Source organism: Cynocephalus volans, chromosome 10, assembly GCF_027409185.1.
Source record: "Cynocephalus volans isolate mCynVol1 chromosome 10, mCynVol1.pri, whole genome shotgun sequence".
NCBI lineage: Eukaryota > Metazoa > Chordata > Mammalia > Dermoptera > Cynocephalidae > Cynocephalus > Cynocephalus volans.
The window spans coordinates 26,867,259-26,883,574 of NC_084469.1; the positions used below are offsets into that span (position 1 = coordinate 26,867,259).

General features: G+C 39.9%; 1 protein-coding gene across 5 annotated transcripts in view; it reads right to left on the reverse strand.

Annotated features, from left to right (window-relative positions):
- Window positions 1-16,316, reverse strand: part of SSH2 (slingshot protein phosphatase 2) — a 265,214-nt gene that overhangs the window by 61,641 nt on the left and 187,257 nt on the right. For all 5 annotated transcript variants that reach the window (XM_063113271.1, XM_063113269.1, XM_063113274.1 and 2 more), the window contains 2 exons: window positions 4,857-4,960; window positions 611-675 (listed from right to left, as the gene is read on the reverse strand). In XM_063113271.1, coding sequence (XP_062969341.1) covers window positions 611-675; window positions 4,857-4,960 — 169 coding nt within the window. The remainder of the gene's footprint in view (window positions 1-610; window positions 676-4,856; window positions 4,961-16,316) is intronic.

The window sequence follows — 16,316 nt, forward strand, 5'->3', positions numbered from 1 at the left end:
TTACACTCTTTAATGTGTTTTCGTGTCCATTTGATCCTCTCAACTGTGGAAGGTAGTCAGGAGATGAAGAAACAGGCATAGACAGGCTAAAATCACCTGTCCAACACCACACGATTAGCATGGACATAAACCCAGGTCTTCTGACTAAGATTAGCATTGATCATTGGCCATTTCACTCCATCCTAGTCCCTCCCTATATGTGTTTTTCCTTAAATTATGTCCTCATCTAGAACAATTTCTTTCTGCCAATCCAAATCTCATCATCTTTCAAGATCCAGCTCAAGCTCCACTATGAAAGCTTCCTCAACTAGGTCAAATCCCCAAGTTTTCTCTCCTTTTCACGGCTCTGTGTTTCACAATAACTTCAATTGTTATTATGGTCATTAACTTACAAACTGGTGCTTACCCACAGTATTGAACCATCAAATATTTTCCATCACTCCACATACACTCCATAAAATTCTAAGATCCTGGATGATAAGGGCATGCCATTCTTCTTTCCTATTCCACATAGTTCCTATAGCACTGTGTTGGGATGTAAAAATGACTGTTTAATGTTGGCTATTTTAGTCTTTTGAGGAAGAGAGTTATGATAATACCACTAACTTACCAGCCTGATGTTGTCTTCTGGGCGGAGTAATATGAACATTGCTTGGAGATGCTGTTGAAGATCGCCTGGTGAAATGAACAAAGCAAAGGAAAATCATTCTCCATTCTAATATCAACAGAGAGGATTCCTTCCACCCTAGTGACTTTTGTGTAAAAAAAAAAAAAAAAAAGTTCTGATTTACTAAAAAACTCTAATTAGACATAGAAATTCAGTAATATGATTCTTGCCTTCCTTTCAACTGGGAAGAAAGAATGGTAGGCTGCATCTTTATATACTCACCTTTAGTCTATACTACATTAAAAGTTGTATCTGGTGTACTGAAGATGCAGTTGAGACTAGTCTCAGTTTTGCACTTTGGTGGATGTTGATGATGGTGAGATCTGTTGAGCAGAGGAAGCACTGTCTGTGCTTTCAGGCCTACCGAAGGTAGCGATGAGGGCATTTTGAAAATGGGAGGATGTGGTGTAGTGTTAAAAGAATTATCTATAAGTTTTAAAATGCTAACCATTTTGTCATTCCTATTTCTGTAATTGTAATCTTCAGTTGCACTTAACTTAGGAAGATTTTTATATTCCCCCTAGAATAATGTCAATAGTTTACAATAATTTCCACAGTAGAGGTTGATATTAAAATAACAGTATATATAGTATGTATCATATAAGGGATATATATTCTCCTGAATGGCCAACCATTACTTGAATCCTCACTTGTTCTTACACATTTTACAAAACTAAGTTAAAATTTCTTTGTATTAAACTATTACAGATTTCCTCATATTCCCTATTCTGTACTAGGAAATCTGAGGCTTTGGCTAGTAGGAGATAATTAGATGACATGCTGTCATAAATTATGACAACCTGAGAACAAAAAAACTTCATTCTTGCCTACCCAGGTCCAACCCTTTCTAAGAGTCTAAGGTGACTGACATGGCCACATAATCATGGACACCAGTGTAACCTGTTCTCACACTGGTCTTGGAATCAATGTACATAATTTTCCTCCAGTTAACTTCACTGCTGTTAATTATGAGATGAAATACTGGTAGGTACAAGAAGTGAAGAGAGGCAGAAGAAAAAAAGTATATTGGCAAACAGGTGTGTTTGTCTAAAAGGCCAACAAGTTTGAGAGCCTTTCCTTTCCCCCCCCTTTTCCTTTGCTTACAAAATAGTTTTCTTGTCCCCCACGCCCATTTCACAGCTGGCTTATGACCAATTCCATTATTGCAGAATTTTTCAGCTTTCACAATTAAAAAGGATAGTGTCATTATGTTTGGCCAGAATTCTTCTACTATACTTCAAACCCGGAGACATAAGCTAAGTTTTTAGGCATAAAACTAAGACAAATGAAAACATATGTCCACACAAAAACTTACACACAAATGTTCATACAACATTGTTCATAACAGCCAAAAAATGGGAACAACTCAAATGTTCATCACCTGATGCGTGGATAAATAAAATGTGGTATATCCATAAAATGGAATATTATTTGGTCATAAAAAGGAATGAAGTACTGATACACATAAAACATGGATGACCCTTGAAAACATTATGCCAAGTGAAAGAAATCGGTCTCAAAAATCTATTTATATCATTCCATTTATATGGGATGTCGAGAATAGGCAAATCTATAGAGACAGAAAGTAGATTGGCGGTTGCTTAGGGCTGGGGGAAAGGATGAGGGGAAAAAGGGAATGACTGCTAATGGGTATCAGGTTTCTTCCTGGGGTGATGAAAATGTTCTAAAATTAGATTGTGATGATAATTGCACACCTCTTAACACCAATGAATGTCTGCTTTAAATGGGTAAATTGGTTGAATTATAGAATATATGAATTATATCTCAATAAAGCTGTTAAAAAATAAAAGAACAAGTGTGGGGACACAAAGTGTTAGGTATAAGCAATAAAAAGTTACTAGATTTACAAGTCACAATTGAGTTAAGGAGCTGAGGCTTTTTAAAAACTAAGTTTCCTCTGTGCAATCATTAGAAACAATCTGAAGAGAACCCTAAATAGTAGCCCAAAGTCTCTACTCCAACCACTACTGGCCCAAAGATCCAGCTGACTTATTTGAAGTTCAGACAGAAGTCAGGATTCCTACTCCTACAGTAAGGCTTCTAATGTATGTTGGGTATGTGGAAGCTCAGATCTGATAGCTATAAAAAGTATTGCAACAGCAAACTGGGGATTATTTCCCAATGGGAAACTGTTCTTTGCAGAGACTAATAAAGGCAATATACCGCTATAACACTAAGATCTCTTCCCTGCATTTTCCTATATATTTCATTGCTAGTAGTTAAATTTCAGATTTCAGTATGATTTTTAAAGATTCTTCATTGTTTCCCTTTAAATTATTGGCAGACATTCACTCATATCACTTTCTGATTGCAAAATAGTATTCGGATATTTTAAATGAAACCTACAAAAAAAATTCTAACCAGTTCAAGAAACATGCATAAGAAAGGACAATTAGACACAGTAAGCCCTTGATCTGTTCTCAATTCTGCCATCATCTTTCAGTTACTGTGAGCTTAGCCAAGGCAGCTTCAGTTTATATGATGGTCTGAATTTTCTGAGCTGTGTTTATAGTGACACTGCTTCATCTATTCTGGTCCAGATAACAAATCAAGCCCATTCAGCTTGTGTTAAATCTGCTTTTTTTCAGTATGGGGAAGGCTAAGTGAACAACGTCAAGTAGAAACCTGGGAGGCAGTTAACTGTGGAAGTTTGACCAAAGAAAAAGGCCAGCCAGGGCCAGGAGCTTTAAAAGCTACTGACCCCACTTATTATTACACACCAATACAGAGCAATTTGCCTAACATCTTAGACAAGCTGGATTTAACCAATAATTTATCTTCCTTTATCTGTAAGTGATAAATATCCACACCAAACAGAAATACAAAGCTTGGCTGGGCCTACTTCCTCTGTGCATTCAAGTATTTTTGGAACATGTTCCCCCTTCTTCCCCCCTACCTCTAGGGGTGGGCATTGAGGGGATAAGTTTTAGAAAGTGTAACTCAAGCTAATTTCCAAAAGAAGCCATTTTTTTTTCCCCCTTACTCTTTAAAAAACTTTCCACTGCTGGAGAGTTTTGGTGGGAATAAGTTTCAACAAAATGGATTATAATTCTGGGCTGATACATTTGCAACTGGATGAAGGCCCAAACAATAAGTAGAGCAGCCACTAAAATAGCTGAGATTATCTTGACTATAGCTAAAGTCAATACTGGCTCAATGGAATCCAGTATTTCTGGCTTTCACCTTTGACCTATACACTCAAGGTTTGCAGGTTTCTTTCTTCTCTTCCTAGTAATTGCAATTTCTTCCACTCTTAGAGGTCACAATTCATCAAAGTTGCACATTTATGATAAGCAACCACCTTTTTGTATAGTACTGATCAGAATTATTGTCCTCATGTTGGCTCTTATTTTTTTCCCCAAAATGCCATAAATAAAGCTTGCTGGTAGAAGAGAAGTATGAGGCTGATTGTCTTCCAAACTGCGGATATCCTATACCTGGAGACCTCTCTCCCTAGGACATACAACCTCATGACCACAGGTGTACCTGACTTTAGAGGAATCCAATATAAGGAAATATAATGCAAATACATACTACTGTTAGCGGAAATTTCAAAACCAAAGTCTTACACTCATTCCTAGGTGAACAGTTATTCAATGACTTCTTGCTTATAAAAGACCTCTGGGTCAAATTTCCAATCTTTTTAATGTGTACACATTCAAGAAGCAGACTCTGGCATTTAAGAATTGGTATTTTAACATGTGATATGATAATGCTGTTATCATGGCAATGACAGTGAGTTTTCTTTATTTACCTTAGTAATATTCTATATTATTCTCCTACTACTACCACTAGAGATCAGAGAGAAATAAGAAATTTAATCTTCGGTTAGTTGGAATGATTTTGCATAAGATATGAAAGAATAGCTGAACATTTTTCAGCTATCAAAACCTTAACTGAGAAGTCACATATGACTTCACTAGAATATTTTTGTACCTTCTCATTATTATCCCAACAAAAATTTATTGAACATCTACTATGTGTGTAAGGCATTCTGTCAAGTGCTAGAAAAATGGCCTGTGAGAGTGAAAGAAAAGTGATTACAGCACAGCACAATGCTTTCTTTCACTATTAAAAAAAATGTTAGAGAAATGCGATGAGGTAATCAGCCTTTTAGAACGAAAAAGGCAAGGTAATCAAGTAAGATATAGTGTATATGCAGCTTTACCTGCATGCTTGTTGCGTCTGTGGCTGATTCTTGGTGTGGACGAACCATTTCCCCGTGGTAGAAAAAGGGCAGCACCTTTGACAGTCAAAAAGCTCTCACTGATGCTACAAGAAATAAGTCAAAAGAAAATAAATTAATAAATCAGTTAAAGAAGGAAATCAAAGAGTAGGATGGAGACCCACTTTAGGATTATTCCCTCTTCCCTATTACAAAGTCCAAACTTCATGGGATGAAATAAAAACAAAATCAAGAGACTCTGGTTATTCATACAGTCCTGATTACTCTAGACAATTTTTCTGGAACAAAATTACAATATTCTATACACATTACATAGTAGCAGTTAAGAGTGAAGGCTCTGAAACCACACTGTCTGCATCTGAATTCTGGCTCTGCTGCTTCCTGAGTGAGCCTTTTTGGGCCTAAATTTCCTTATCTGTAAAACAGGGATAATAAAACGAGATTGTCTGAAGAGTCAATGAAAATACAGCTTCTTAAAGCTGTGCTTAAGTAACAAGACCTTAATAAATATTAGTTATTAGTAGTTGATCTATGGTTATCAATAATGGTATTGCAAAAGTGTCCTGATATGATAAGATGTAAAATATGTTACAATACTAAGTTACTAATAACAGATCTAAAGTTTGCAAAAAACACTTATGTTTAAAATATACACACACCACACTAAAGCGCTAGCTCAAAATTTTACTCTCACCAACTTGCATCCCCACACACATCGAAAAGGAGCAGTGCACAGGAAGTGTGTTTAACCCATTGGAGTTTGTCCTCTATGTTAACATTAATTCATTCATGTGGGTGGTAACTTAATATAGGTGGAGAATTACTGCTCAGGATAGAGGCTATTCAAAATACAATTACTAGTAGATATACACAGAAAACAGAAAATATATCTGAATTATTTCATATCAACAGACTAATAAGCCTTTCAATGTCACCCACAGAATCTGAAAAGAACAGAACTTTTAAGTCACTAATGGCAAAGTTTAGAAACACATAATGGAAAGTTCCAAGTTTGCTTGTGAGTATGGTACTGCTATTCAGGGTTAGTTAACGTATTGTAAATGACAATGCCTACTCAATATTTCCACTTGGAAATCTAACCAGTATCTTAAATTTACATGGTCAAAACTAAACTCTTGAGTTCCCCACAAACTGATCCCTGGTCTCATCCACCTAGTTGTCTGGTAAAAATACAAAATAGTTGCTCTTGGTTTCTCTCTTTCCCTCCTACATTACACATCTAATCCATCAGCAAGCCCTATGAGGTTTACTTTCACATATATTTTGAATCTGCCCACTTATCTCCATTACCACTATCAATCTGGTCCCTGGCACCATCATTTCTCAATTGGACCACTGTTAAAAAAAACTTTTTAAAAAGTCTTTCATTACAGAAAATTTCAAACATATACAAAAGTAGAGGGAATAATATAATGAACCCCCATGTTCTCATCACATTCCATCTTTAATTCATGGTCAGTTTTGCTGCTTCTATATCCTTACCCCCTTTCACCTTGCCCCTAAAGTGAAACAAATCTCAGACATTATATCAGCAAAAAGCCTCTTAACAGGTCTGTCCACAACCACTTCTGCTCTCCTATTATCCACTCTCCAAAGAGCAACCAGAGTGATTTAAAATATATATAGATCATATAATGTCACTTCCCTGTTTAAAACCCGACAAAGGTTTCCCTTTGTCTGTATAAATGAAAAGCCAGTCTTTGGCTTGGTCTTCAAGGCCCTGTAACATCTTGTAGCAAGCTACTTCTCTGATCTTATACCACCTCCCCTTTTGCTTACTATGATCTAGTCAAACTGTCCTTCCTGTTTCTTCAGTATTTCAGCCCCCCCCCCCCCCTTTGTGCTTTTTGTTCTCTACTTGGAACATTTTTCTCCTGGTCTGTCACTATTTAAGTCTCAGCTCCAGTATCACTGCCCCTCCCCCAATCCCAATCATACTCTAATCTATCCTTTTCTGTTTTGTTTCCTTCAGGATATTTATGATAAATTAAAACTATACTTCTTCCTTGTATACTAGATTACAGCCATCTCCCTATAATAGAATGCAAGCTCCACAAGGGCAGGGACATCATTTTGCTTATCACTGTATCCTCAGAACTGGAAATAGTGCCAGGCACATATTAGGTGCTCAAAAGATATGCGGTGAATGAATGAATTCATCCTTGGGTTTTTGCTACACTGTTATGTGCGTCCCATCACTGCAGCAAGAACTGTAATTTAGGACAAGCCTCACATGTAAAAAATTATAGTGAAAGAACTCAGTATATGCGGCAGAATAATGGACTGTAGTAAAAATGTTTGATGATAAATTAGTTGGCAAAAAAAATTAAATCACCTCTATAGTGCTGTCAGTCGTTGACTCAGTTTTATCCTTTAATAAAGTGGCACGAAGCTGATAAAATCTTTGAGGTAACTTGCCATATAGATTGGAACATGTCTTCTTAAAAACAAAACATAAAAATCCACAGATGCCACTTTAAAACTTTGCATGCTGGCAGGGAGGGGCTGCCTCGATTTTGTTTTGTTTTCATCTTTATATAAAGCATTGCTCTCTTGTGGTCTGTTGCACAACACTTGTCTCTTGTTACACCCATGGTGTGCGCATGCCACCCTGCTGTGGGTTACTCTGTTTCACTCACATTACCGGAACAACCTAAAACAAAATGTCTGAGTGACAGGATGAGTAGGGTACACAACAGACAGGAAATGAAATTCACACTTCTGCCAACACAGCAACCATCTGCTTTACTAAATGAAAATATTTTTAAAATAAAGCCTAAATATTCTACCTATTCATCAGGCAAAGTAACAGCTTTGGGCACTTTGGTTTCCAGTAAACAGCAGTTCTCTACATCTACAAAAGATGTGTATTTGTTGAGGGCTTAAAACAACTGAGCATACTTCAGTCATTCTTTTTGTGATATAGAGGTAGTTCCTCTCTGACAAACACTAACTTAAGAAACTAACTTCCTGGTTTTTGAAGTTCTGTAAGATTGTTCTTAGATACATTTGTTGCTTATGCTTGAAAGCATATCTAAGTGCATTTTTGCTTTAAAACATATCTAAATGTGTTCTTTAAAATACATGTAGTGCTTTCACAGGGTGAGGTTTGGGGAGGTAGACAAAGAACTGTGGTTAATTCAAAGCTTCCAGGACTTCAAAAATACTTGATTATAAGAGAAAGACCCAGAGTCAAACTTACATATGATATAAGGGAAAAGAGGGCTTTCTATGTGAATCATTTACATAAATCTCAATGAACTTTTCTGATAGAACAAAATGCACAGCAGACTCAGCAAGGCCAGGAGACTGCTACTAGGTGTGATATAAGCTGCCAGAAAGTAACAGCAGACACACTCTAGATGTTACAATTAATCCTCTTTTTTTCTGTGGCCCCAGATTATAACCCTTCAGTTATCAATGACATACTGAGTTAACAGTAACATACTGTTGTTCACAATGGGACTAGGAATGAGTATGTGGCTGATTACAAAAATCCCTTATCATCACTGAAAAAAATTAAAAGCTCTATAAATGCTATCAAAGATGGTATGACAGCATGGTGGCATGGAAGCAAAAACAAAATTCACAACCACCAGAGTTCAGGTGGATCAAATTCAACTTGAAAATTAAATGTTTTTTTGCATATGAAGAAAATGAAGAAAATTATACGTAAATTTTAATCACATGTACTTTAATAGCTTAATATATCCTACCAGATTAGTAAGAGATTTATTTACGTAATATCAGTCTTCTGAAACAGCTGCCTGAGAATTCAACTGACATAGAATTGATCTCTAATTAAAAATCTGTTCTTTAGAAAGGCAGGTGAAAACTTGTTCACATTTTCTGAATTGACTAGTTGTTTGGAGTCTGGCCCAGAAACAGGACTTCTCCAGTAAACTCTGCGGAGCCACCTGCATGTGATTATAGATGTATAAATTAAATACAAACCCCAAAGGACTTAAGAACCCCTGTACTGAGGAAGAAATAAGATAAGTAAGCCTCAGAGCAAGGATTCAAATCAAGATCTGACTGAAAGCTCACGCTCTGAATCACTCTACTTTGTTGCTCTAGTTTTATGATATAGTTTATGGCAGATGAAATACAATGTCTTCCCTACAGAGCTTTTCTTATAGTACAGAATATACAAAGTAGAGTACAGGAGTGAGGAAAAAAAGGACTGAAATCCATCCAGATCTCAACTCTTCTCATCTCCCCTACTACCCGTACTGAGGGGAATGAAAAACATCTGGCTGAGAGATGAATCCAGTTGGACTGGACAGTAGAGAAAAGAACACTGGGAATGACAGTAGCATTTCAGTCTTAAAAACAGAGGAAAGAGCACTCTTTAAATATATTTGGGGAAGCACTCTGTGCCAATACCTTCTGATCAAAATCACCTCCCATAGCACAACATTTATTAACTGGCAGTTTCTTCTCAGGCAAAGTGTAGAGGAAAAGAAAAGGTCAACTAAGGGAAGAAAATACTTAACTGTTCTGAGGTTGGAATAATCTTGGAGGAATGTGGCCGGGGTGATCATCCATGACCAGCAGGAAGGTCAAAGTAGCAAAACAAAGCAACAACACACCTGGCCAAATTGCTGAATGTCAACTGGACAGAAATTCAACTGTTTTCCATGTAACACATGCATGAAGAAATGGGTCATTTACTATGAGAAATCAAGTTGCAGAAAGTAGATGTAATAATTTTATTTCAAAAATTAAAATGAAGAAAGAAGACTGTCATGTATATAATGTTTGTAATGGCCAGCTCTTGAGTTTATATGATATTTTTGCCTGAAGCCAAAGTTTATAGGTAAATTATTGTGTAATATTGACTGCATGCAATATTATTACACAAGGTGAGTTGGCTGGCATTTGTGTTAAATTAAAATAGATATAATCTGAAATGCTGTATTTTTGTCTAGAAGAATATTCATCCAGGGGAAACTTTCAAATACCCTCTCAACACTCTCCCTTCTCCTGATAAGATTTCCCTGCTTAGTTAATTTTCAGATTCAAGTTGCTAGGGCAGCTTTTGTCAATCTCATTAGGTGGAAAAAAGTTCATGTTCCCACTGAGTGTGACCATATCACACAGAAAGGGAATTTCATAATAAAAAGTTTCAAATATCAGACCACAGGCCAAGGGACTACAGAACTGTCAATACTATTGCCTACTGAAAAAAATCTGGCTAAATCCAAAAAAGAGGAGGGGAAAAGTCATTGTGCCTTGATGTATGAAACGTGACTGCAAAAGTCAAAAGCACACCTTGGAGATAGTGAGAAAAGTTTGATTCCGTAATCCTGAAGGAATTTAGATTACAATGTGAGAAAATCCAAACCCAAATTTCATGCTGTTCTCTGTAATTAGACATTCTTCACCCCCACCTTCACCACACATGGTCAGTCAATTGACAATATTAGAATGGCAGCCATACCTGGAACCCTTTCCCCCAGGGCATTAACTCCCAGAAAACAAGCTTACGAATGCAACCAGCAGGATTATTTCTCTCCTTATCAGCAGACAAGCAGAGGCTGGGGCATATTAGTAGACCAATTACTGGCAAAGCAGAGAAGAGCTTAGGATTCTAGTTTTTACTCATTAACTACGACCATCAGACCATTTTAGTTTTAGCTAATCTGCTTAAACTCTGTTGCACAATGCCCAGTACAAGTAAACTCAGAGGCAGCTATTTGTTTTTTCCCTTTCCTACTTTTCTATAATGAAGCGGGGGTGGGGTGGGGTGGTGGTCTATTTGTTCAAGGCTGAAAGTCAAATTCCAATCAGGACTAACCTTCCTGGTCTTTTCCCTATAGACCATAAGTGGGAGGCAACCCCCCCCCAAACATAGAAAATTCCTTTTGTTCTGTTCATTTTGAATGTTCATTTACTGATAAGATCTTGTTATTCCATTTTTGCCTCAACCATGTGTATCTTAGAAATGTTTGATAGAAACATAATTTAGGGTCAATAATTTTACCATTCGTCATACAATTCAACCTTCCAATTTTTACAGATGGGCACATCTGATTTGACATATGCTTGTTTTTGGCTGTCCAGCAATAGATTTCTCTTTTCTAATACCACCCTAGTCTCCTTTTGAAGAATCTGCCCAAATTTGGTCTTGGTGGACTCCACCTGTGGAACTGGGAGGGGCTTTGTAGGAAGCTGGAATGTGGCTTAGGTCTGGCCAGTTGAAACTTTCCCCTGGGACTCTGAATCTTAGGTAAGTAACCCAAAGGAGTAGGGATGGTGGAGTACAAATCTCATTTACCACGGGGAGAATGGCAAGGTATGGACCAATCTGTTCCTGCTACCTGGCCTTCCTTGAATGCCCCTATCTCTGGCCTGTTCTTTAAGCCTGGTCCCCTAGCCTTCCATCCATTAGGTGAGCTCTGACATCCTCCTTACAAATATTTTGCTTAAGATAGTTAAAATTCATTTCTGAGCTTGCAACAGAGAATCCAATGCATCAACTGAACCCAGAGAATTTAATTACTTGCCCCAAGTCATACAACTAGTTAGCAGTAGAGCACGCAGGACGGCTCTTTAACCCTTTATCCTATGTTGGATGTTACAAGAGGACATATAGCTGACTTAATAGTCTAAAGCAACCAGCAGTTAAAAACACATCTGGTCAGTTCATCTAAAGAGAACAAAGGCAGGATTTCACTGCAAAGCCTGATGTGATGTTTGTTCTATTTTTCATGGCATCCTGAAGACAAAGTTCAGGTCTGAGTGGGGAAAGATTTAGACATATTCCCACGTGGCAAATACTTTCATGCTGTCTCTTAAAGCTGCTTCTTTTTCCTTTAGTAAGCTCCTTGGATATCAAACTTTGCTTAAAAAAAAAAACAAACACCAAAACTAGGTGTTGAAACAAAAAGTTAGGAAGACCACAGGGCCTCCAAAGGCAGGTAAGAAAGCCTACTTGGGAAAGGAAGTGGATGCCTGCCCAGTCCTTGGTTCCTCTTCAGTTTTCTCTTATACCAACAGCATTTCTTCCAGATGCTGTCTGGCCACAAAGCCACTTGACCTCCTTTCAGGGATTTAAAGCATACTAAATAATGAAAGATCAGAGCTGGAGGGCCTTTAGAGAGGGTCTAGGGCAGGGCTCCAAATTGTGGCAGGTGGGCCTAATTCGACACATTTTGTGAGACCAGCACAGATCTAAAATACTTTAATTTCTGAGTATCTTTAAAAAGAGCACTCTCTCCCCTCCACACATGTTCCTTCAGGTAGCCACCACTCCTGGACCACCAGGTAGTCTGGCCACAAAACACTTGAGTTTGAGCTAAGACTCAGAGACCAGACCTTCCCACACCACTGCTGCCTTCTAGTCTCTCTCCTTTTGCAGCCACTCTAGTTAAGTCTTAGCCTCAGTCTTGTCTTCAGCAGCTATTTAAAAATAAATACCCCATTCCAAACAACAGCAGCAGCAACAACAAAAATAAACCTAGGTGCCCATGAAAGGAGTTGGTCTCAAGCAACTTCTCCCAGTTCTCCTTATGACTGACAGTGGTGGGGAGTTTTGTTTTTAAGAATGTGCCTCTCAAAGGAGAGGAGAAATCACCTGATTCTCAAGGGAGCCCATTTCCCTTACAGGCTGAATTAACCAAGCTTCTCAGTCCAGTGGCACTAAACTCTAGATTTAAACACTTTTCTTTCAAAGAAGAAAAAGTTAAAAGCTTCCTGGACCCAAAAGTAAATGACCTGAACAGTTTTTTCCCAGTATTTAAAATGCTGTAACTATTGGTTACTGAGAGATATGACCACATTACTTGGTACCAAATTTAAAATAGTTGGTAGAAATAAACAAAATAAAAGATTAACTCAGAAAAACTGTCCAGCATTTGAAAAATCATTTTATTTGCATGATTCAACAAATGCCTTCCCAGGTATTTAAAACACACCTGCAGAAGGAATGCAAGTGAGGCTTTCAAGCATTTGGCCAAAATGTCAAACCCTGCTTTTAGACCATTTCCCTTTCACCCTTGGCAAAGCCTCTTCTGAGGCCCAGGTCATCTATTCTTTGTCATTGTCACCTTCTGACATCCTTGTCAACCCTTATCATCTTATTCAATCTCTCCTTTCACCCTGATTCCTACTACAATCTTAAGACATTCTATTACTCATATAGTGAAATTACAAACCCAAATATCATACCATTCTTTGTAATTAGTCATTCTCCACCTCTACCACACATAGCCAAACATTCAATTGGCAATATTAGAGCACAAGCCATACCTGGAACCCTTTTCCACGAGGGAAATAGGGTTCCTGTGTCCCTGCAGATGGGAAAGCCTAGCTTGCATTTCCTCTTCCGGTTAAAAGTTAACCCTGTCACCTGTGTCCTGACACCATTCTCTCATCTCTGTGTTTTATCTCTCTAGTGATTGCTTCTCCTCAACCTGGAAACATGTTCAAGTCTGGTCTCTTACAACCTTAAAACAAAGCAAAACAAAAAATCCCAGAATTTTACTTGATCTTGTGTTCCCTTTAAAGTTCTCTTTATTATTGAAATTCTTTAAAAGGAAGTCTATACTTGCTATCCCCATTTTCTTCCCTTGCCAGTCATTTTTTTCTACCCACTGCCATCCTGCCACTCTTCTGAAATTCCTCCCCACTCTAAGTTTGCCAGTGATTTCCCAAGTGATAGATCCAAAGGACAAAGACATTCTGTTTTTAGCTTAACAGAAATTTCTGCCCCTCACTTAACATCTGATGTTCACTAGCAAATCACTTCCTCCTTTTTGAGACTCTCCCCACCACTAAGCTTCTAAGACTGAGTCTACCTGGTACCTCTCTGAATATCCCAGTTCTGTATTCTTTGTCAGCAATCCTGCTCTACCTTATCCACTGCCCTTAAACTAGACAAATTGTTTGCCTTTCATGGTGCTTTGAAACATAAATACACTGACAACTAATTGTACTTAAAAATCAGAATTTCTAGCTTCTCTTGAAAAAAATCAGAAAGTCTGAACACATATGTCCATCTAGCACCAACTGGCCAGAGCTAAGCAGTGGCTGCCACTTTAGATATCAGATGGTGGTAAGTGATGTGGAGAAAAACAGAGTACAGAAAGTGTGACAGGGAGGTTTCAAGATGGCGGCGGCTGCGGCGGCTGGCGCGGAGTAGCTGAGGTGGAAAAGGTGGCCACTGGGCCTCAGGCAGCCGGGAAACTTGTGGACCTTTCTCTGGCCATCTCTTAAGGGAGGACTGCTGCTGCTGGCCGGTCGTGGGGGCTCAACGCCACTTTGCCCCCGGCAGGAGAGGCTGCCTCATTTACAGGCAACAGCTTTGAAGTGTGGAGCAGGAAAAGAACTGATTCTTAGCTGCAAAAGCGAGTCTTGAAACAGGGAAAACGGCGCCAGGGCTGCTGTGGATGCAGCCAGGATCCCGGAGGCTGGGGCCGCACTGAAGGCGGCCAGCTGCCCTATCCAGGATTCGAGGTTTCAGGCCGGCATTAAAGAAGACTCCTGGGAGCGCCCGAGCGGCGCCGCGACTGAACAGCCCGAGGCGGCAGCGCCGAGAACACGGAAGGCAACAAACCAGAGACAGAGCGAGCGCCCGACCTGGCACAGCACTGTGAGTGATCCCTGGCAAAGCTCTGTTCGGGGGGTGGATGCCCACGCGGCTCCCCACCTGCACCACCAGGCCACTCATTGCCCAGGTGCTGCCTCCATTTTCCCAGGTGCGGGCAGCTCCGCCCTGCTCGGCCATCACTGAGCCCTCCCACTTGCTTGGCCTGGCGCGGGGCTTTCCGGACCCTGCGGGCCGACCTCCTCTCCCACTCCCTCCACGGTTCTCTGGCAGGGCTGGGGGTGTGGGGCGTCCCGACCAGTTTTGGGAGGGCTAGGAAGTACGGGCGGGCCGACTGTCACTCCACCACACCCTGGACTCCGGCCCCGGTAAACTTCCTGTTACTGGGAGGCAGATACCATCTCTGCGACCACCAGTTTGGAAAAAAGCCTAACGAATTTCTGGTTGGGAATAGTGTGGTAGGAGAGTTCCCAGGTCTGCTTGAACCTGCCGGAGAGCAGGCTGCAGGCGGGCACTAGATTCGGTTTATACCGGGGGGATACAAAGGTGAACAAGACCCGAGAAAGATCTACACAGTGCTACAAAGGCACCCAGAGAGACTGGTCGTCTGTGCCTAGCAGAAACCTGGTAGACTTCCTGGGCGAGGCGGTGCTGAGCAGGGTCTTGAAGGCCCAGCTGATAGACGAGGGGTGCAGAAGACACACCCCAGCCCAGCACAGTGCGCACAGAGGGGGGAGACGTGCGGCCAGGGAGGCGGAGACTCGACAGAAACCACACACCCGGTGGGGTCGCCACTGCACGATCTAACAGCCTGGGCCAGAGCACACTGAACGGGGAGAAGTCCTGTACAGAAAGTGAAAGCTCAACAGAGATCACACACCCTGTGGTACGTGATCCACCAGCCCAGCAGAGTACAAGCTGACCAGAAAGGTGGATCCCCGGAGAAGCCCAAGACCCGAGGCAACCACACACACAAGACACTAGAGGCCAACTGAGCAGTCACGGCGGGAGCCATACCAAATTGGCAACCACAGCAACATCCTAGTTAGTCATTAGTCTTAAACCGGTGGACTGTGAAACCCCCTGCCACAATGAATAAACACCAAAAAAAAGACACCAGAAATACAAAAAATCAAGAAAGTACACCACCAAAAGTTAATAAATCTCATACTCTAGATCCTATAGAACAAGAAGCCCTTGAAATAACTGATAAGGAATTTCGAGTGATAATTCTAAGGAAACTGAATGAGATACAAGAAAACTCAGCTAGACATCATGATGAAATGAGGAAAAGTATACAGGATCTGAAAGAGGAAATATACAAGGAAATCAATGTCCTGAAAAAAAATGTAGCAGAACTTGCTGAACTGAAGAAGTTATTCAGCGAAATAAAAAACACAACGGAGAGTTTAACCAGCAGGCTTGTCGAAGTTGAAGAGAGAACCTCTGAACTTGAAGATGGGCTGTTTGAAATAACACAAGCAGACAAAAAGAAAGAAAAAAGAATCAAGGACATGGAAGAAAATCTGAGAGAGATATCAGACAACCTCAAGCGCTCAAATATCCGAGTCATGGGTATTCCAGAAGGGGAGGAAAATGGAGATTCCATTGAAAACATATTCAACAAAATAGTGGCAGAAAACTTCCCAGGTATAGGAAAAATCACAGATCTTCAGATCCAGGAAGCTCAACGATCTCCAAACGTATTCAACCCAAAAAGGCCTTCTCCAAGACATGTCATAGTCAAATTGGCAAAACTCAGAGACAAAGAGAGAATCTTAAAAGCTGCAAGAGAGAAGCGTCAAATCACCTATAAGGGAGCCCCAATCAGGTTAACATCAGACTTCTCATCACAAACCCTAAAAGCTAGA